Source organism: Actinia tenebrosa, unplaced genomic scaffold (assembly GCF_029948245.1).
Source record: "Actinia tenebrosa isolate PJP-AT-01 unplaced genomic scaffold, QUT_ActTen_1.0 PGA_scaffold9__36_contigs__length_13948895, whole genome shotgun sequence".
NCBI classification, from domain to species: Eukaryota; Metazoa; Cnidaria; class Anthozoa; order Actiniaria; family Actiniidae; genus Actinia; species Actinia tenebrosa.
This window is the reverse complement of record NW_028292586.1, coordinates 8,720,511-8,742,596: the sequence shown is the minus strand read 5'-3', so window position 1 is coordinate 8,742,596 and position 22,086 is coordinate 8,720,511. Positions and strand designations below refer to the sequence as shown.

The window sequence follows — 22,086 nt, the reverse complement described above, 5'->3', positions numbered from 1 at the left end:
AAATACAAATTCTGAATAAAAACGTTATGTAAACTGAGAAATTTATAAGTTATGTAAGCCTAAAGGATACGACAACAACAACAAAAATGTCGCCGGAGTGAATGAAACCTATAATAATTCAGATGCCAAAGTGAATGGCCTTAAAAATCTTATTAAAGTATCAGAAGTAAACAAGAAATGACATTCTCGTAAAAAGGAAGCTAAGGAAAAAACAACTTTAGCTCTAGCTATTGAAAGTGACGTTACAATTCACAAAATTATAGTTTTTTGAAATTTCTGAGTGGGAGTTGCTAACACTAAATTCTCCCATCAAAAATTCTTCTTGTGAAAGAGTAAATGTAGGCGATAAGTTAAGAGTTTCGCTACTTACAGCTATGCTAGTATCTACACTCGTAGAGTCAGTTCCAAGTGATGCAGCAGTGATGGTTTCTGACATTCTTCTTTTTGTGTTTATGTCTGTTTGACAGTAGCTCCTCAGGCTGCTCTCGCTTTTATGACCACTTACCGACATGATGTGGCGTGCTTCAAAACCAGCCCTATCCAGGATGGTTAGAGATGTAGCTCTAATAGAGTGATTGGTATACAGCTTTGAAAGTTTTGCTTCTTGAGAGATAACCTTCATTTTCTCTCCAAGCATCCGTTCACCAACTACCATGTTGTCATAACAAATCTCGTCAACACCAATTCTTGCGTTTTTCTTCGGTCTTTGGAACAAAAACTGGTTCTTTGGATTTAAGTGTTTAATATAAAGTTCTAACGAGGCAACAGGACAGTTCGGTCCGGGTTTTTCATACATAATTCCTCCTTCTAAACCGTCGTCGTCCTCTCTCCTGTTTTTTGTCAGCTCGTCGCCAGCTTTATACACATATCGAGATCCTTTGTCGTCTACGCTGAATGAGAAGTCTGAAATTTTTAACTCTCTGAGGTTTTGACGACCACGGCGGCAGAAAAACAGCATTATCTCAAAAAATACTTTGTTTTGCAGTGTTCTTGGGTCTTGTAAGCCAAAAACTCCACACTCATAGAGTTTTTTAAGATCATTTTCGAGGATTGGAGGTTTGTGTTGAATTTTGCCGAGTCCTTGTTTTTTAAGATCAACACACTGTGCTAGAAAAACTTTATTTGCCTCACCAAATTCTGGATCGTTTATGATGTCAGTTCCTTGGGTATTTTTGAAGTGTCTATTGAGTCCAAACCTTAAGCTGTGGAGAGAGCTTTTGGAATATAAATCGCCGTTGCTTTTTCTTGCTTCTGCGTAAAATGACTTCAACATTTCGGCTAACGATTTCTTCTCCTTTGGTTCTTGAAGTTTTTTCTCCTTTAGGTATTCGCTGAAGACTTTTACGCTCCCTTTTGTCGACCTTTTCGTATTTTTTGAATCTTTTTCTTCTAAGAGATTATTTATTTCTTCTTCGGAAAGCGAAGCAAAGCGTGAGGATGCCATCTCGATGGATAGATCTCAATGCCCTTGGCAAAGCTACCACAGCGTGACCTTGAATGAACTTGACATGATAAATGTATTATCTGTAGGAAAACCTACAGATAATACATTTATCATGTCGAGTTCACACGATATCAGGGATTGGCTGAGGGCTCTCGACCAATCAGAATTGAGGTACTTAGTAAAATGTATAATAATAAGGTACAATAATCTTTCACAAAACAGGTATTCTGTGAGATAAATATAAAACTCATCGTTCTTCAACTTTGTTTATCCCAAGGTGACAAAATTTTAAGATATCATTAGGACCAGAAATTCTTCAAAGGCGGTGATTGGTGCAGATAATCTCAGGACGACTACAAATTATACTCAGATTAATTATATGGCTACAGATGAATGCCAGTAAAGCCTTTCTGCTTAATGAAAATTTTTGCCGTTTTAATCAATTTTTTTCTGTAGTACTTAAAATCTAGATAATAACCGAACATCGATCAATAGCACTTTTAAGAGTCATCTGTGGCGTGTAATCATTTCTCAAGAGTTTAACACGAGCAGTTTTGTGATCTTCTAGTTTTTCAGTTCCCAACTAATGAGCTTTAAAATTCAATTAAAGGTCTCCAAAACTCGCAGGAGAAAAAAATAATTACTATAGCCTGAAAATCCGTGTTAAACTTAGTAAGATGTTGAAGTTTAGCAACATAAGAACATTTCAAATATCGAGCTTTCGTATGAAAACATTAGATGGTAAACAAAAGTTACATGCGGAAGGGTTCTTGCAAAATTCAATTTTTTTTTTCATAATTCACGTCTTCGCGAGTTTTGAACTCTTCCTCTTCCGACTCCATCGTCTTAGTAATTTTAACATGCTCTTTCCAGCTGTGATAATTATTTTTCTCTTATTAATTTAAAAGTACTTGATATAAACTTGAAAAGCAAGTAAGATGGACAGTAATTAATTTAAGACTTTTTTTAGACTATTTAATTTTGCACAAGAATTAACAAGTTTACTTTATGATTTACGGAAAATAACAAAGAGAAAGAAAAAAACAAATACGATGATTACATTAATTAATTGAGTGTGGAATGGTGGTGAAAATACTTCCGTATTATATACACTCTAGAATATGATTTGATTCTGTTTGGACAAGAGGAGTAAATAATTGATAAATTAAACGAAACTTACCTGTAAGTTGAAGTTTGATAGAGATTCTACCGTAGCATTTGCAGAAATGAGGTCACGTGAGATAGCAAGCATGCGTATCCGAGCTCAGTCTTTAAAGAATTTTGGGTGACTTTGAAAAGTACATATGGGGGCATACACTAATGCCCAGGGTGAATGGGTTTTAGGGAGGGATGTGACCTCCTCATTTCTGCAAATGCTACGGTAGAATCTCTATCAAACTTCAACTTACAGGTAAGTTTCGTTTAATTTATCAATTCTACCTCGCATTTGCATACAATCGGAGGTCACGTGAGATTTCAAAGCTCAAAGTCTCACAAAATTAGCCCTCACAACAGTAATAGCTACATGAATTTTATTTCTACTGAGATTCATGTATAATAATGTCAAAATGAAACCTTGTAACATAGGTAAAAGAACAATTAACAATAAATTTGTAACAGCAATATAGGACTAAGCCTGAATATTAATTGTTCGAGGAAGCCAACACTGCTTCTGCAAAGTTATTTGGCTTTACAACTGGTCTGTCATAGAATCGTGCAAATACTGACTCTGAACTCCAGCCAGCTGTGGTCATTATGTCTTCGATAGGAACATCTGCAGCTTTAGCTGCTGAAGTTGACGCTGACCGAGTACTATGACTTTTAAAAACGCTAGTGTCAATTCCAGCTGCTTTCATGGTTTGTTTAATCCACCTAGAGATAGAGTCTCTGGATGCTGGTCCATGAGGCTTGGCATGACAAATAAGCAGTTGACGAGAATCCTTCCTAAGGGAAGCAGTTCTTTCAATGTAAACATTCAACAGAGTAAGCACACAAAGTTTTTCATCTAAAGTGTAACGCTTGAAGACAATGGGAGTCAAGTGTCTGTTTTTCCCCCCAGTGTTTCTGGTCTGTTTTAGGCATGAAGTTATATTGAATGAAATTTCATTTGGCTGTACATTCATGTTATCTAAAGACAGTAACTGGAGTGTTTGTGTTCTTTGAGCGGATATAAGTACCATAATCATGACTAGCTTATGCGTGAGCAGTTTGAGAGATAGTTCTCTGGCTGTAGGGAATTTCTTCAAGTGAAGTAGCACTTGCTGTGGATCCCATGTGGCAATATATCGTGGCAATGCAGGTTTGAGGTTAAACAACCCTGACATAAATCTGGACACAACAGGATGGCTGCCCAGCTTCACCCCATCAATTTTGATGAAGCTTGATAAAGCACTTCTAGCTGTTCCTACTGCACTGTAACCCATAGATTTAGATAAATGACACAAAAACTGAAGGACATTTTGAAGGCTGGGCTGAAAACTATGAACATTATGCTCCTCGCAGAACTTGACCCATGCTGCAACATATGTCTGATATTGCTTACGAGTCCCTGTCCTCCAGGATTGAAGTATAATGTCAAGAGGTTCGCCTGTTACTCCTTGATTTGTAAGAGCTAACCTGATACAAGACAACCAGGAAGTTGCAGTTTGGGGTAAAGTGGATGTACCTCCTCTGGGCTGTGAGGCAGCATCAGTGTTTTTCGTTTGTTTGTTATCTTTATTGGTTGAGCTTGGAGCATTTGCAATAGCCTCGGATACCAGAACTGTGTTGTCCAATGAGGAATTATCAAGATTGCCATTACTTTGTCTAACTGTATTTTCTGAAGAACTTTCCCTATAAGGCTAAAAGGGGGAAAGCAGTATATTAGTTGATATTTTCCCCAGTCAATTGTAAATGCATCAATGGCTATGGCACCTGGGTCAGGTTTCCAGGCTACATATTTTTGGACTTTATGGTTAATGTGACAGAGTCAAAAGACACTATTTTGGACAGTAATTATTTAGTCATAAATCTATATTTTTAATTAGGAATGCCTCGTGTACACATAGGAATGTAATTCTTTAGTTAACTGTTTGCGTGGAAAATGCGTAAGCAAGAAATAATTTCCGTACGTAATTACATTACAGTGAGTCATGCCTAGGTTTGGCGCTTGTTTACGTAAGTTCGTGTTTGGGACATCCTGTTTGCGCCTAGGGCGTGCAACATTGCATAGGATGTGTAAGGTCTTAAGAATGCAGGTTTTCCCATAAAAGTAGGCCCAAACTAAGCTTAAATCAGTGTAGTAAAAGTTCTTGAAGACGTTGCACATATCAAGACAAGGAATTCTCTACGATGTAAAGGTATGAATCTTTGAAGCCTTTTACACTTATACCTAGGATAGATTTAGGACAAATCTATGTTAATATCGTTAACTAGTCGTTATATTTTATAGCTTAGATTTTCTACATATTTGTTAAGCATTCGTTTCATGTTGTAGTAATTCTAGTCGCATTAGCGCGTAATTTAGTACAAAGTTATTCACGCAGTAGTAATTTAGTAATCACGCTGAGTGTATCTTGTCTTTTAAACTCTTTAAAACGTTTACTATAGGATCGCTACCGCCTTACTCGCTTGTTTAACCTTTTTACTACGATAAATAGCCTTAACTGCGGGATAAAAGACCTTTTCTTTCCAACCTTTAATTTGTTCGCTACTTAAACTCTACACTCAAGGTCATTGTCGCGACCGCGTGTTCAGTAAACCGTGTAATTCTTAGTTTGTCATAAACAAAGGTTAAAATACTTACCTAAAGCCATAGTTAACCTCTAGTCAATTTTTCCTATTGCTTTTTCCATTGGTTTAGTTCATTTTAAACGGTTTACCGACTTGTACATTAAACTTTGCAACCTAGTAATTTTCACTCGCGTATTGTAAACACTGGTAATCAGTATGCAATATTCAAATTACCTGTGACGTAATTTACGTATTTCCGTTTCTATTTATATCTAGCAAAACTGTATTTTATTCATAACTTTTTAGCTATTAATTTAGATAAGCTACAAATTTATTTTATCTCATTGTAAATATTTTTCTTGTTTTCATTAGAGATATCCTGTAATCTCGTTCCCGTTTTTTTTCGAGTATTGTAAAGTTGTGTGAATTTTTCAATAAATTCTTTTGTCAAAACCACTTGCAATCTGATTCATAGCTGAGTGCCTTGCCGCCGGTTACATTAAGTCTAGAAGCAAACATGTCTATCTCCGGCATTCCCCAACATTTTGTGAGGTTTTGAAAAGAGTCTAGGTCAAGGGACCACTCAGTATTGCTGTCATTTTTCCGGCTGGCTTCATCTGCCTCAGTGTTAAGACAGCCAGGCAAGTGGGAGACAGACAGTTTTAAGCTTCTTTCTTTACACCATAGTATAATATCCCTTGTAATTTCATTACATTGTGGGGAATGAGTGCCTCCCATATGCTGGAGGTATGCGACTGCTGTGGTATTATCACATAGCACTTTTATAACCTTGTCATGCAACTGATGACATAGAGATTTAAGGCATAAAAACACTGCTTTCATCTCTAGAAAATTAATGTGGTTAAGTGATTCCTCTGGTGACCATCTTCCCCGTGCTATTAAGTCTGATCCTTCAATTATGCCACCCCAGCCTGAGAGTGAACTATCAGTTTTTAGGGTGAGCTCAGGTGGTTGTAAGACTAGTGGGCAAGGGAAGAGGTCACATTCCCTAATCCACCATTCTAGATCTTTCCTAGCAACGGGTGAGATGCTCATTTCACTATCTAGATTCCAATTATGTGATTTTAGTGCATTTGTTTTGTCATTCTCTAGGGACCTATAAAATAGGGGTCCATAGTACACTCCAGGGAATGAGGCAACCATAAGGCCTACTACAGAGGCAACTTCTCTTATAGGTACAAGTCCCTGATGTTTTAATAGTTTTGCACATGATTGTTTTAGCTTGTCAACTTTATCAGGAACCATAGATATATCCATAGTAGTCGAGTTAATAATGAATCCCAGGAATTTAACTTGCTGTGATGGTGTAATTATTGATTTGATGTCATGGACTGTAAAGCCCAATGAGCTAAGCAAGTTAGTTGCATCTTTAGTTTGATTATTAAGTTCCTGAGGGGTATCAGCTAACAAAAGAATGTCATCGATATATCCCACTAAATGGTTGCCCTTAACTCTAAGGGTAGCATAAACTGGTTTCATAAGCTTAGTGAATGACCTAGGGGCACTAGATAGCCCATTAGGTAAGCATGTAAATTCATATAATGTATTTTTAAAGTTAAATCTGAGGTACTTTCTGTGTTCAAATGCTATAGGCACTGAATAGTACGCATCCTTGAGATCAAGAACTGCCATCCATGACCCTTGTTTAACGAGTTGGGCAGCTGATTGTAAGGACTCCATTTTAAAATGCTCATAGGTTACATGTTCATTGAGTCTTTTTAGGTTTAGGATCAGCCTGTGTGATCCATCCTTTTTGGGTCTTGTGAATATGGTTGATATGAACTCATCTTCACAGTGAGTAGTTTCCACAATAACATTTTTATCTCGCAATTTAGCAATCTCTTTGTCTATAATTTGTTCCTCTCCTTTGGAGAAATGAATGCAGGGAGCTACTGTTTGATGAGGCTCTGAGTCAAAGGCTATACGATAGCCAGTTACGATCTCAAGTATGGTACTATCGGATGTTAGCAACCTCCAGGTGTCTATAAAATTAGCTATATTACCAGCTTTAAAATTTTTGTTGATAGTGCATGCACTTACCAGGTCGTTAGAGCTTTTTGTGTCTATTTTGACTGTTGTCGTTGTTTTGTGCTCTGTCTCTGACCTTCTTTCCTTTTCCAGGGTTTGTAGTCCTGGCCTCTGGAGTTTTTTGAATTCCTGTATTTGCTACCATGCGAATTACCATATGAATTGTTGCTACGGTAGTCTTTGGATTGGATTCTGGCACCAATTTTGTTCTGGTCACCAATATCTTTCAATTGTTTTTGGAGGTCATCTCCAAAAAGCATGTCAGAGAAGGGAATCTGTGAAGAGCACAGATAGGCATAATCCTTGCCTATGTCTGACTTCATAAACAATTTTCTCTGCACATTTATCTCATAGTTTGCATGTGAGAAGAGAGATAAGGCCTCTAAGCCCTTTTTCTTCATCTGCTGAAGTTGGTCGCCGCTCAGGTGCCCTGTCATGGACAGGTCAGTCATGCACATGACTGGTATCATTCCTTTCACTAGAGCTTGTTGAATTTTGTACATTTGTGCATCAGTTTTTCTAGTGTAATCTCTGAGCCTTCGCCAGATGCCTGGATTCACCCTAGTAGGCTTTGCATTTTGACAGTTTTCCGGCCTTTCTATGCGATCTAACTTGTCTTTTAATGCTTTATCCGACATACGATGTCGAAGCATTTTGTCAACTAGCTTAGCGAGCTGGTTATGTTGGAGCTTGGCCCCAGTTATGTCATCAGACTCGTACTCCTTTTGGAGTTCGGCTAGTGTTCCATCAATATCTGACTCACCAGATTCATGTTCGTGTTCAGATTCATCTGAGACATTGTTTTTACCAATGATCTCATTCATGATTTCCTCAGGGTCTCGATCATCCTCGCCATCAGGCGTGCTCGTGGAGCGGCCATCTTGGCGCCGTTTTTTGGCGGGACGATCTTCAGGGGCCGCTGAACGTTTTGCCGGCCCTTTGCCTTTTCCCTTCACGGAAGGGGTTCTTGAAGAGTCTTCTTGCAATTTTGTAGGATTTTCTTTGCCAATTAGATGTTCTGTAAGTTGATTAATCGCTGATGTTAAGCGGGTAAGTTGGTCGGTTGATGTATCGAGCGGCATGGCCGACTCCGAAGTTCCTTCACCACTGTCAACGGTCTTCTTGGAATGACTTTCCGGTCCCTTTCCTTCGTCTTCAGAATCTAGGCTGATGTTTTCAGCCATTTTTAAAACTATCTTGGGATAATTTTCGTCGAAAAGAAGCAATTTCAACTCCTCTAAGACAAATCGCGACTGTATGCTCGGACAACAACTCGCACTGAGCTCGGATACGCATGCTTGCTATCTCACGTGACCTCCGACTGTATGCAAATGCGAGGTAGAATTAAATCTTTAATTGCACTTTGTAGTGTTCCAATTAATTCCAATCGTTTTCACGTGTCGTCATCAATTTCCGGTCGCCATATTGGTGTACCTCGATAGCGTAACTATGCAAAAACATGTGTGTAACAATCATGCCATGACTAGCGAAGTGCTCTGAATAATATGGAATATGTTGCCGGCGAAAAGGAAAAAAAAGAGTTTAGCGAAAATTTATCTTCAATACCTCTATCTGAGTATGCCAAGAAGCTGGAAACTCGAGTGAAACGGCGTTATCTTGATAAAATTTCGTCGATTGGAATCGACCCCGTGTTAGTTGACAGCAACCTTTTTGAGCCGGACTGTTTACCTCCAGTAGAATCTACAGATCTGCTATTTTATCTCGTCCTAGAAACAAGTTTCTACACAAACCAACAGTTTAAAGCTTTTCGTAGTCTGGAAGCTTATAATCAGATGGTCTCCGGATTTATTGCAAGCGTAGAAGGCCACATCATTTCTGACAAGTTTGTTGTTGTCGCGAAGGTGAGACATTCTCAGCGAATGAACGATGCTCTGATCCCAGTATGGATAATCACAGAAAAACAGGGGAACATAATTTCTTGTCACTGTTTAGGTTGTAAAGCGGGTATTGGTGAGTCGTGTTCTCACGTAGCTAGCGTACTATTTTACCTAGAAGCCTGGACGAAAATAAACGGCAAGTTATCCTGTACCCAAGTAAAGTGCACGTGGATTTTGCCAACCTACGTGAAACAAGTTGATTATGCTAGAGTACGAGATATCAATTTTACTTCTGCGCGAAAAATGAAGACGGACTTAGAGAAAAAAATCGATTATCATAACGATATTCCCAGTCAAAGCAAGTCAACACAAGTTTTAGGAACATTTAAGTCTTCTTCAAAAGAATGCAAAGCTCCTACAGAACCGGAAATGGATGCTTTCTACGCGGAAATCAACAAGAGTCAAAACAAGGCCGTGGTTCTAAGCTTGATTTCTCCATACTCAAGTAGCTTTGTGCTGAAAAGCAGATCTGTTCCAACAGTAAATGATCTTTGTAAAAAGGAATACTTAGATCTATCATATCCAGAGCTTATAAAGGTCTGTCAAGGCATAAAGATTGAAATTTCAAAAAATCACATAGAACAAATTGAGAGAGATACCTTAAAACAGTCAAAAGGACATAACTTTTTCAAACACAGAGCTGGAAGAATTGGAGCTTCTCAAAGTAAGGCTGCATGCCACTCAGATCCTGCTTTGCCCTCCCTGTCTCTAATACAATCAATTTGTTACCCAGAGCTAGCCAAGTTTACTACTAAAGCCACTGTTCATGGTTGTAAACATGAGGAAGATGCTATCAAGGCCTATGAACAAATAATGAAAGGGAAGCACACCAATTTCAAGGTTCAGAAGTGTGGTCTGTTTATCAATGAAGCTTATCCATATATACATGCGACACCTGACTTCTTATGTTCTTGTGACTGTTGTGGAGAAGGATGTGGGGAGGTGAAATGCCCTTTTTGCATTGAGGACTGTGACTTTAATAGCTATCTATCAAAGTCATCATGTTGTCTACTAAAAGATAACAATGAAATGTTTACCCTTAAGCATGATCACCAGTATTACTATCAAGTTCAGCAGCAGCTGTTTACTTTACACAAAGATTACTGTGACTTTGTTGTATGTGCATTTGGAGATGATGGGAGTACGACACTTGTCCAGCCGAGAATATTCCCAGACAAAGAACACTGGGAAATTGCATTGCCAAAGCTCACCACTTTTTGGAGAACCTGTGTCTTACCTGAAGTGCTTGGAAAATGGTCCACTAGAAGGCATACTTCAAAAAGAAGTGAGCCAACAGCAAGTGGGGCTATTTGCTTTCGTAGAACTGCCCAAGATAGATCATGTGTCTGTTGTGCCAACCCCATGTGCCCAATCAGTACATTTCATCTTTCATGCTTGGGACTGACAACCACATCCAAAACATGGTACTGCCCAAATTGCAGATTGTTACCTGAATTCAAAAACTCTAAAGGCAAGTCCCAATCAAGCAAGAAAAAAATAGCATCTTCTAAAGCCTTGGCCCTGGATGATATCTGTATATGCAAGAGCAAGGCAAAGAATACAGATAAGCTTATTGAGTGCCATAACCCTGTGTGCAAAAATGGAACATTTTTTCACTTGGCCTGTTTAAGCCTTAAACGTATGCCAAACAATGCTAATTCCACATGGTCATGCCCAGATTGTAAAAAGAATCAAGCACAATCTAATAAGAAAAAAGGAAGTGGAAGTGTCAAGTTTGTCAAACAAATCCAAGGAACCAACAGCAGTGTCAGTGACAAACAAAAGCCACTTGGAAAGCTTACACAGTCAGAGTTTGACCTTATTGCATCTCCAACAGGATGGTTAGACTGTTCTGTGATCCAAGAAGCACATGTACTGCTTATGAAAGTCAACAGCAATGTAAGTGGTTTCCAGAGACCAACCCTTGGTCCTGTCAGACAGTTCAATGTTGTTACTGGTGATTTCATTCAGATAGTGCATTTGAATAACAATCACTGGGCATGCTTAACATCTATTGGCTGTCTTCCTGGGTATGTTAACCTGTTAGACAGCATGACATCACCAATTTCACAAGAGATAATTGAGCTCACGAAGAATTTGCTTGGTCCAAATTTCAAGAATATCACTCATATACCTGTACAGCAACAGCAAAATGGGAGTGATTGTGGTGTGTTTGCCATTGCATATGCCACATGCCTAGCCTATGGTAAAACTCCAGTTGTGAAGTTCATCATTCCAAGGATGCGGCCACATTTGCTGAGTTGTCTTAAAGCTGGTCATTTGACACTTTTCCCTACCACTTGAACTTCTTGAGGCATTTATTTTGGAATAAAAATTATTGCCTATTTCTTTAATTTCATGAGACATTTATCTCTAAAGGTTTAACTATAAGAGTTAATTATGAAATACAATGACCTAAAAAAGTTAGTGTTCATGCTATTAGAAAATTTCAAAAAAGCATATGTACATGTTATGATACTTAATCATATACAAAGATTTCTAAAGATAGATTGTGTTGGAGTTGCGATGAAAGTGTGCATGCCTAATTCAAACTTTCACATGCCTACATGTATTTCACATTTCCATCACAACTTCAGTGATCCGCCTTAGCTTGACCACATTAGTTTTATCCCACGAAAACATATTGATAAAATTTTCAATAAAACTCAGCCCTCCATACTCAACTGAAACACGCTGTATGTTAACATTTTAAAAAGTATTATGTGTAGTAATGCATCAGGGGTAATAGTAACATTTGCTGCATTAATTTACAGAGAAATGATTGTGAGCCCCAATTCTCATTCAAAACATGTTACATTGTCTACGAACAATGGCTCACAATATATTTCTCTGGTTTTAATCAATCAAATGCAACTATTCCAGGGCACAAGTTTACAAGAGCAGCACATACATTAATTATACGGTCAATCATTGGTTTTGAATCTTCGTTGGAATCATTAGGGTTGCACTGAAGGAAATCTATGGGTAGAATACCAGAAAATATTGTGTACTTTCGCCGAAGAAGTCCAATGACTCTCTCCACATGAATACGTACATTAGCAATGCCACGTGTTTGCTCCACATCAACAGGATCAAGTTGGTCTTTTCCCCTGGTGAACGCAGGGATGGCAAGCTGTGCATGGTGAAACATTAGGCTTTCTTGAATAGTGAAGCCTCTGTCTGCAAGGACTAGATCTCCAGGTACTAGCATCTTCATTAAACCACAGTTCTCTGTCAGGAACTTGTCAGAAGTTCTTCCTCCCCAGGCTTTTGAAACAAAGGAGATACTTCCTTGTGGTGAAATGCCAATGAGTATTTTCACTGTATTGTGGTGCTTATAAGAAGAAAAAGTTTGTGCACGGGCATAAAGGTTTGAAGGTCTGTTAATAAAGACCTCAAAACAGTCAATGATAACAGTGGTTTTGTTACCAAAGGAAAAGTGAAAACTTTGGGGCATGGTACGGTGCAAATCTTCCCTTTCTGGCCAGTGGATTAATGGTTGTAATCTTATATCCAAAGCTACCATCCAGGAAGAAAAAAATTCTTGAGACTGTAGATAAAGACACCGAAAATCGATAGCTTAGATCTTGAAATGGCATGTTAAGTTTGAGTTTCATCAGTGTCATGGCAAATTCTTGAAACTGTGTCAGGCTTTGAGTCCTTCGGTTTACGTGTGGTGAAACGTGTTTAAAAACTGTGTTTAATATATCAAAAGAGGGTAATCCAGTGTAGAAGGAGACTTTGTCATCATTATTTTCAAAGTCATAACAGTCAAATGGCTTATTATCGTCCAGCTTAAGAGACTCGAAAAGATATTCAAACTCATCGGTTTGTGTACCTGCTTGGGAGATTTTTGCTTCCTCTGTCTGAGTGGCAGCATCCTTTTGTTCTGAATCATCTTCTTCTGGTGTACAGAAGTCAATATTCAAAACTTCAGTACCTGGTTCATTCAGTTTCTTTCGCTTTGCCAACAGCTCTTCGTCACTAGTGTGTTCAGTGTCAAACGGCAAAGACCTCTTTTGCTCGCGATTTCTCGCTCTCTCGCTTCTCTTTGCCGCTGTTTCCAGATTTGAACGCTGCTTTTTCTTGTGTCCTAATTGAAGAGTTGGAACCCAGTCTATGTTGTATTTATCCCAAGGTTTCGCAGCCCTTCCACTTACGAAGTGTTTGCCACATACTCGATCATTCTCGATAATCGCCTCCGTCAGATCATCTCGGCTTATAGCTGTGATCCACCTCGATCGCCTTTCTTCTGACAAATATTTAGCTTCTTCCCCTTGACTAGTAACGATAGAAGGTACTCTTGCAAAATAAACTCCTTTATCTCTTCCACTTTTCGATGCGCAGCCAACAATCATACATAAAACCATCTTCACACTCAAGACGCTCTTGGTTTGTTTACACTTTTGGTACACCAATATGGCGGCTAGCAACGGTTGTCAAGTGATTTGGTCACGTGCGTGAAAACGATCTATTGCATTATATATAGAGGAAAATTCGCACCATATTCTCTTACATTTCGGAATTGATCATACTCGCTACGTTTTGAAAGTTGCCAAAGTGGATTCGACAATATCGGCTACTATAATAATATTCAAAATATACAATAATATATACAGAGTATCTACATACTCGATATAAAGACTAGTAAGAGCCAAGTGTCTAGCAGGAAACTCTTTAAAGATGTTTTAAACTTAAGGTGGCTGGACCCCCTCACGCTTGACCGCTACCTTCCACTTTTGGAACGCTGGTGCATAAACGTGTTTTATCCGATTGCAAATCTTTTTTGCACATAAGTCACATAAAGATTGAATCAATGTTTGATGCAGTTTTTAGTGAGATCGGATGTCATAACACGTGATTATGATGAAATATTTGTTTTCGTTTAGAAAATAATTTTAGCCTTGCAGAGCGTTCAACACTAAAATGCTTCGTACCACATAATTATATACTGGATGCCTCCATTTGTGGGGATTTTTGAAAAAATCTATCTAGCTAATTATGAGATATTTGAGATTATTTAAATATAGTGCATAATCTACTTCAAAACTAAACAATGGATTTCATTCGGCCGAAATTAATATTTCAGAGCTATATATTCACAAAAGTCATTGCTCATTTAGTTTTACTCTGTATCTTGTTTTAAAAGGAACACTTTGAAGGTAATCGACTTATGCGATTTTGTGAAAACGTATAGTGCAGTAGACGGGGTAAACATTTGATGGCCACTTTTCATCGCAGTTTTCTAGTCAATCTTACTAGATCTTCCATTATTCTAAAATTCGCTGATCATTTCTCTCAAAACTACGTCAGGATACAAATTAGAACTTAAACTAATATTACACAAAATTGCAAGACTATTGAACTCATTTAAAGCTGTCTAAAGCGAACAAGAAATACAGAAAACATTGATCGTTTCCCAACGATTTGATGCTCTGGGAATTCTATTGTTTGCTAATGACCATAACACCAAATTCTTTCGCACCATGCACGGTCTGATCTCGCTTGGCCGCTTTCCGATTTACTCCCGAAGCATGGTAATACACAGTTTTTTTTATTCAAACGTGGGACGTTTGTCACAACTCTGTATTACTATTTTTTCAAAAATCCCCACAAATGGAGGCATCCAGTATATAATTATGTGGTACGAAGCATTTTAGTGTTGAACGCTCTGCAAGGCTAAAATTATTTTCTAAACGAAAACACTGAATATTTCATCATAATCACGTGTTATGACGTCCTATCTCACTAAAAACTGCATCAAACATTAATTCAATCTTTATGTGACTTATGTGCAAAAAAGATTTGCAATCGGATAAAACACGTTTATGCACCAGCGTTCCAAAAGTGGAAGGTAGCGGTCAAGCGTGGGGGGGTCCAGCCACCTTAATGTTGCTTGATGCATCGAGTTCCAAAACACAGTAGCCGCTATCCAAAGAGTTCTTTGCAAGGGCTGTACGGCTTTTAGGAGGAGGTACCTGAAGTTTATCATTATTACGTAAATCTAAAGTAAATCTACTTAGGTATAAGATCATTTGTACAGAAGAGTGAAGTCCCTAAACTTAAGAAGACATCAAATGTTGAAAGCATAAACCTTGATATCTCTAGGATGCATCACTTAAATGATATAACGATATTTTACCATTCAAATTTTTATTTCATGTAGAATTGAAACTGAAAATATTGGGTTAGGGGCGTTGAGCACTTTAAACGTCGACGTATACACATGAACAAATTTCCTATTCTCTATAGAATTCGAATTCTGCACGCGAAATGAAGTTCTGAGCTGTTATGTTCAACAATAAAATAACTAAGTGAACACAATCGCTTTCAAAGTTAGCGTCCAACAAGTCCAACAAATGACGTATTCTGCAAAGTTTCCCAAAGTATGAGACTAAATCGGCTAATCTGATAATCCAAAGACAAGTAATTGTCAGTTTGCACCCCAAGGTCTCTAACTGAATCAGCTTGGAATAGGTCTTTGCCCAGGAACTCAAGAGGGGATATACGGTAGCTCTGTGTTTTAGCTTTTCCGCAGTTCCAAATTAAAACATAGAAGTTCTTCTGGCGCGGGTTTATCAAGAGATGTTTGGCATGTTTGTTCCTGTTCCTCGAATACATATTTTGACAGTACTGCGCATTTCTTTAATTCTCCACCAGAAAATAACCGGATCGATAACACTGACAGCCTTGGCCAAAGTGTTAAAAATTGGTAACCATATACGGATTATCGATAGTGATCCTGACTTACGAATGCCAACAATCGAAATCATTGCTAAAAACGGAAAATAACACAATACAAACGCACCGGCCACATAGTACATGGTATTGACGGATTTCTTGTATCTGGGCATGTTTATAGACTGTACTTGTTGTACTGATTGTTGTTGGGCGTGGATCTGCACAGAGTGTCGCCGGATGACTCGAGAAATTTCAAAAATGAATATTGCATTCACAAGTAGAATGACATAAAGTATTGGTATAACAATGGCCATAGAATTTTTCATTTGGAATAGTAAGCAACACATAGAGAAACCTAACAACCATATTCCTGCAAGGGTGACACCATAACGTTTGGATGTGACAAGTGCTTGATATCTGAGATGAAGATGAATAGCCAGGAATCGATCTACAGTAATAGCTGTGAAAGTCAGGAAAGACACGATGGATAGGAAAAACGAAAATGCAAAGTATACTATTTGTATTGAGTTTTGAAGCCCAAAATAACCTTTTAAAACAGAAATATCGTAAATGTAAGAAAGAGGCTGTGCAATGATACCAACACATAAGTCAGCGATGGCCAGACCAAGAATAAGAACGTTCGAAGGTTTTTCTCGTAAAGATGATGTCTTTATGAAAGTCAAAATAATCAACGAGTTCAGAGAAACAGCCCCGAAAGCAAGCACAACATTGATGATGATAAGCCACAAAGTAAGCATCTTGTATTTTTGGTGAAAAACAATTGAACTCGTTGTCGTTCATGGCCAAGTAGAAGCATTCATGATTGACATTTGCTCCGACAAGGTCGTGTTATTCAATCTTTGTAGTTTTTTATCCCAGCAAGTGTAAGCTTAAGAATTAAAGCGTTTGTTCGAAATAAACAGGTGTCCTTGATTATATTCGTGTTATTCAACCTTTGTAGTTTTTTTATCCCTGCAAGTGTAAGCTTAAGAATTAAAGCTTTTGTCAAGATAAACAGATGTCCTTGATTATGACGTTTTCATTTCATTTAGCTTAAAATAAATTAAAAATTAAATTTGTTTCTTTAATTCATTCTAGTTTCTTTACAAAACCATCTGTTCCAAATCGAAGAAACTGTGAATCTGCGAATAGGTTAAGAGAGGATGTCAGCAAGAATCGAACATACGCCGGAAACGGTCGAAAAATCGAATTCGCTCATAGTTTAATATTAGGAAGACTTTGAGGCAATATAAACAGTGATATACTTTATCTGTCTGTCCTTTTGTTGATGATAGAGAATAACCAATCAGCGCGCGAGAAATTTGTAAGTTATTGTAAAATAGGGCGTGGAGACTGATATTTTCACATAATCCCACCAGCAGCTGCACTGTTATATTATTTTCACTGATGGATTACAACCTTTTATGTCTCTAGGATATTAATTATCGCTTTCCTTCCATAATAACTAAACATTTTGCCTATTGTTTTTGTGATTAGTTCTTTAGATTGCGTTTTAGCTGTAATTTGATGTTTAACAGCGGAGCTCTCGCGCAGGGCGAAGGCCCGCGCGAGTGGAGCACCATACTTAAGAAAAATTGGTAACCCATCGAGTTGATTTTTCATGGCTTGCCTGACGTCTTTGCTTGGCTGTAGATTATGTTAATTAAGCTTATTGTATAAAAACCTTGTCTTTTACTTTCAACGCTAAAACATGTTCAAAAACAATTACAAATGCCAATTTACTAACAAAAAAATTTCGTATTTTGCATTGTATTTTGCACTAATTTTCATTTTGTCTCAGTTGTTCTTGTCAAGTTTAACTGAAGGTATAAGCTTTTTTCCCCGAAAACTTTTGTCTTTCGTGATTCACGAATCTAATTTCTCACACATGAAAACAAATGAAAACTGGTAAATTTGAATTTCAAATCAAAATCTAGTAAATGTAAGTTTTAAAGCTTCTCGAAAAATAGTTGTCTTTTATGAAAGGAATGAAAATATTTTAATGAAGAATTAGAATAAGAAAAATATTTTACAAAATAACTGTTATAAATCTCGCATTCTCGTATTGGTTGGGAGCGCGTGCTTTATGAGAGCACACAGCACGCACGCGCCCTTGTATTTTATAAAAGAAATATAAAACTTGATCCATGATCGACTGACCATGATCATAGCACAGTGGATCTTCAGGGATCAACTAAATGCATTTATTCGTATGGTACTTTGTCCATTTTTGCAACCACTCTTATCAAAAAATATAACTCAAATTTCGTACAAAATTCTTATACTGCAAATATGCATCAATTTACGAATCATAAATTCTAAGCTAAATATTAATGCTGGCATTTACATGAACATGCATTAATTGCACTAACGTTTTTGCTGCGTCTCCAATTCCAGTGGCTCACTTGCCTGGAATCCATAAGCATTTACAGACACCACCCGCATAAGATATTTTATACCCGCATTTAGACTATTAACAGTGACTTTGGTCTTTGATGAGCTTACAGTAACACCATGGTAGTAATCCAATTCTGTGCCTTCTTTTTTGTATTGTACAAAGAACTTCGTGATTTTATACGGTGCATGGCCAAAGGTGCTGACCATTCAAGTGTCGCTGATGTATTTATCACGTCATCTACACTCAAATTTGCTGCCGGAGGAGGAGAAGCTTAAAAGAGAGACAGACAGAGGAAAATCGATTTACGAATAGCTCAAAACAATTGGAAGACATGTATTGTAAATATCAACGGTACCTTGTACAAGAAGTGACCTTGGTTCAAACACATCCACGGCTTTCCTTTTGTTTTCAAGCCCTCTCTGAATACGCCCAGTGATGTCTTGAATAGCAGGCCAAGATGGCCATAGCTTTAGCTCAGCGGTGATGATAAACTCCATGTGTTTGCTGCCATTACTATATAAGAAGAATCCGAATATATTATGAAATGTTGCCGGTGATAGAGACTTCCATAGTAGTCACTATATGCGAAACCTTGTGTTGCAAACACACGACTCAAAACTGCTCGAGATATAAATGACAAGGAAACAGTTGTGATTTTCGTTGATCTAACGAGACAAGCTATTGAGGACCTCAAAAATACAACTACTTTGGCGTTCAAATATCGGGTATTTTTTCCTATGTACGTGAAGAAGGAAACTAGGGTAATAGTAGTAATAGTAGTCTAACTAATAGACATGATGGCGTACCTCAATATCACTTTCATTTGATCATGATGGATTTTGTGGCCACCCGTCGGATGTTCGTTTCTAAGTAGTTGTAAGATCTGTAAAAAAGTAAGAGAAATGGAAAAGAGTGTAGTCGCATAATTACATATTTTCATGTTGTAGAAATATGAACAATTTATGATTTATTGAAATCAATGGATTAATTTGTCACGCAAACTGCAAGCTTCTGTTTGTTTGTTTTTATTGAATTATCTTATATAAAAATAAGTTACTCTGTACACAAGTTGGTATGTGCTAAAACAATTATTTACTGTGGACACCAAATGAAGTGAAATCCATAATATACAAAATTAAATATTTTCTAAAAAATAAAAAATAAAAATAAAAAAATTAAAAATTAAAAAAAGAAGAAAAAAAAAAAAAAGGAAATCAATGGATTAAGTAACCGTTGAAGTCAAACATAGAGTTGCTCGTTGCAGAAGCTTTTTTCCGATTCATAAGAGACACCATGACGCTAGACAGTTTGCGTTTTTTCATTGACGTTTCAAGTTGTAGGAATTGTGTGAAAAGTTTAGGATGACTGCATGTTTTTCCTATCTTACTCACACTCTAACATTTGTATTAACAGTAAAGTGTACTTTCTTCTTCATTTCAGTGTTTGTTATTCTTGCTGGTTTATAAGGCTTCGACGTGTGCTTGACTGCCACGTAGTCTGAAGGAAAAACACGTTTTGCATAGAGCTAATCAGCTAACGCGTTGCTATGTGCGTTTCCACCCAATTCAAACCACATGCGACTAAGTTTCACTGTTTGTTATATTTTTTTTTCACAGTTGAATTCGTAGCGACAAACGCTTCTATTCCCAGAAGGTTTGAATTGGGTGGTAACGTACATAGCAACACGTTAGCCGATTAGGTCTATTGTCAGAATTAAAAAGAGTCTTGGTAAAGGATATCGGGTATAAAAATTACAATCTATTGACATTGGAAACTCACACCTTTTGGCAATGTCTTGACAAAGACATGACTTGCTAGACCATCGCCATGCTCATTGGAGGCACTGAGATACTGATATACTATAGTTTGTTAATGCTTGTAGATTTCCGAAATTAAATTCCGTTATTTTTATACGATTTTCAGCTATAAGGAGCCCTTTATTGAATCTATTGATTCTGTCTTTAAATCCCCGGTCTTGACCGTGAATAAATGGCAAAGGCACTGGCTTCCATTTTATTAATATTTTACTTGGGCCAGATGATTAAGTTTGTGTGATAACAAGCGCTAGATAAGGAACTGAAAAAAAAAAAAAAAAAAATTTCTCTACATCACATTACTTCCATCTTATACTACTATTAGTGGTGTTGATTACCTGAGGAGGGCATTTCTCTACATCACAGTACTCCCATCTTATACTACTATTAGAAGTGTTGATTACCTGGAGGATGACATTTCTCTACATCACAGTACTCCCATCTTATACTACTATTAGAAGTGTTGATTACCTGGAGGATGACATTTCTCTACATTACAGTACTCCCATCTTATACTACTATTAGTGGTGTAGCAGGGTTACGACACCAGTCGACGCATTGACCAGCTCTGGATACTCAGACAAAGGATGATCGTGACGGTGAGGACACTAAGATGACCAGGACTGGCACACGTGACCAGAAATTGTTATGTTTATGTTACCACGGTAACCCAGGTCGTTGCCATAGTAACAATATGTTTTGTTTAAGATAATGATATGTATAATCATACCGCCCTTTGGCGAACCCGTGGATACTAGTCTCACTTTCCAGAAATTGGGCTCCCTGTGTCCTTTTCATATTTTAAATACTCAATTTAGCTGGTAAGATGATTAGTTGTCCTTTTATTTTCCTTTTAACACCTACTCTGTTTAGCTCTTTGCTATTTTGTTGAGTTTGGAAGCGAATTCTGTGATGAATTGATTGTCTAAAGTTACTTCACTTACGAAAGACGACTTCGACTTCGACGGACTTCTATTTGCTAAGTCTTCTGAAAAACAAATTCTGAATTTTGTTATTGTTTTGTTATTGTTGTTATTAATTCAAACGGCGGGCCGAGTGCTTTATTTTAGGAATCAATCCTTTTTGGCTAACGAAAAACGTTGCGTTATGCGTTACTACTTATCTTGCACTTCATTGGTCACGGCGCTTACAATCGAATTGTTGCCTGAAATTTTCATATGAAGCTCTTTATTTAGACTGTGAACTAAGTGAATGCTTTATAGAAAATCGTTTAGAAATACAATTTTATTTGACTTCATTTAAGTCCGTAAATTACTGATTATTTATTGGAGCGAATTCTCGTTAGTGGTCGCGAGCGCCTAAACATACCAAAACATTGCTTCGGCTGTTTGTGATGTCCAACGATCAATCTACTTTTTATTCAGAACAGCTTATTTGGATGACAAAACTAGCCTAACATTCTTCAAGACTCCATGACTCTCGTTTCGAAATCTTAATGAAAAGTTCTTTTTTTGATACATCCGGCTCTACCTACGAGTCTTCTGAAAAAATTTAAATATGTTGACTAAAGTACGTAAGCGTTTCTGTTTACTTTAACACATCAGCAAAAAAAGGTTTAACTCATTGAAATTTTAGTTTAGGCGTTAATCGTATTGTTTTACTTCAACTTGCATCTTTCCTTGACTCTTTTGATACAAATGATCCGAAGTTAAAACGAGTTTGCGTATGCGCAAAGTGGGAGTTTGCGCATGTGCAAAGTGGGTCCACAGTGCTAGAAATATCCCACATTTGCACATTCAGACCCCACACAATAACTCGTTTCTACGTTTCATGTATCCACGAGTTAAAAATGAAATGACGTTTTTTTTCTTTCTTTTTTAACCATGGATGATTCCCTAAAAGAGAATATTTTTATAGCTTGGATACTTAATAATGGTTTTTCAGTGGAAATAAAAATGCTATACCTGTTGACTCGAGTCTGTCTGTTTCTGCCGTAAGGGCCAAATCAAATTGTAAAGTATTAGTAATGTTTTGTCCAAGTTCCCCCAGATAAATAAACTGATAGTGATCATTCTCGGGTAACCCATCGAGTTAATTTTTCATGGTTTGGCTGGCGTCACCTCTGTTCGT

General features: G+C 37.5%; 5 protein-coding genes, 1 long non-coding RNA gene and 1 pseudogene across 6 annotated transcripts; 2 read left to right on the top strand and 5 right to left on the bottom strand.

Moving 5' to 3' along the window:
* Positions 1–1,689, bottom strand: LOC148904714 (uncharacterized protein KIAA1958-like). The gene has a single exon (XM_089024563.1). It carries the CDS (start codon positions 1,442–1,444, stop codon positions 224–226), a length of 1,221 nt encoding a protein of 406 aa, XP_088880689.1. The 5' UTR covers positions 1,445–1,689; the 3' UTR covers positions 1–223.
* Positions 1,690–2,931: 1,242 nt separating this feature from the next.
* On the bottom strand, positions 2,932–3,998 carry LOC148904713 (uncharacterized). Its single transcript, XM_089025230.1, has one exon. It carries the CDS (start codon positions 3,865–3,867, stop codon positions 3,088–3,090), a length of 780 nt encoding a protein of 259 aa, XP_088881356.1. The 5' UTR covers positions 3,868–3,998; the 3' UTR covers positions 2,932–3,087.
* A 166-nt stretch (positions 3,999–4,164) lies between these two features.
* Positions 4,165–8,508, bottom strand: LOC148904711 (uncharacterized). The gene is made up of 2 exons (XM_089025229.1): positions 7,217–8,508; positions 4,165–4,284 (listed from the first exon to the last, which is right to left on the bottom strand). Exon 1 carries the CDS (start codon positions 8,386–8,388, stop codon positions 7,240–7,242), a length of 1,149 nt encoding a protein of 382 aa, XP_088881355.1. The 5' UTR covers positions 8,389–8,508; the 3' UTR covers positions 4,165–4,284; positions 7,217–7,239.
* Positions 4,405–5,659, top strand: LOC148904712 (uncharacterized). The gene is made up of 2 exons (XR_016118906.1): positions 4,405–4,782; positions 5,528–5,659. It is a non-coding gene; the product is annotated as an uncharacterized LOC148904712 (long non-coding RNA).
* A 148-nt stretch (positions 8,509–8,656) lies between the features above and the next one.
* On the top strand, positions 8,657–11,792 carry LOC148904710 (uncharacterized). The gene has a single exon (XM_089024897.1). It carries the CDS (start codon positions 8,710–8,712, stop codon positions 11,404–11,406), a length of 2,697 nt encoding a protein of 898 aa, XP_088881023.1. The 5' UTR covers positions 8,657–8,709; the 3' UTR covers positions 11,407–11,792.
* LOC148904709 (uncharacterized) lies at positions 11,432–13,568 on the bottom strand (annotated as a pseudogene).
* A 2,112-nt stretch (positions 13,569–15,680) lies between these two features.
* LOC116291446 (melanocortin receptor 5-like) lies at positions 15,681–16,541 on the bottom strand. Its single transcript, XM_031698615.1, has one exon. It carries the CDS (start codon positions 16,539–16,541, stop codon positions 15,681–15,683), a length of 861 nt encoding a protein of 286 aa, XP_031554475.1.
* Positions 16,542–22,086: the final 5,545 nt, after the last annotated feature.

Bases quoted from the DNA above. Each gene is read 5' to 3' on its own strand.
- LOC148904714 (XM_089024563.1), bottom strand. From the start codon at position 1,444: ATGGCATCCTCACGCTTTGCTTCGCTTTCCGAAGAAGAAATAAATAAT.
- LOC148904713 (XM_089025230.1), bottom strand. From the start codon at position 3,867: ATGGGTTACAGTGCAGTAGGAACAGCTAGAAGTGCTTTATCAAGCTTC.
- LOC148904711 (XM_089025229.1), bottom strand. From the start codon at position 8,388: ATGGCTGAAAACATCAGCCTAGATTCTGAAGACGAAGGAAAGGGACCG.
- LOC148904710 (XM_089024897.1), top strand. From the start codon at position 8,710: ATGGAATATGTTGCCGGCGAAAAGGAAAAAAAAGAGTTTAGCGAAAAT.
- LOC116291446 (XM_031698615.1), bottom strand. From the start codon at position 16,541: ATGCTTACTTTGTGGCTTATCATCATCAATGTTGTGCTTGCTTTCGGG.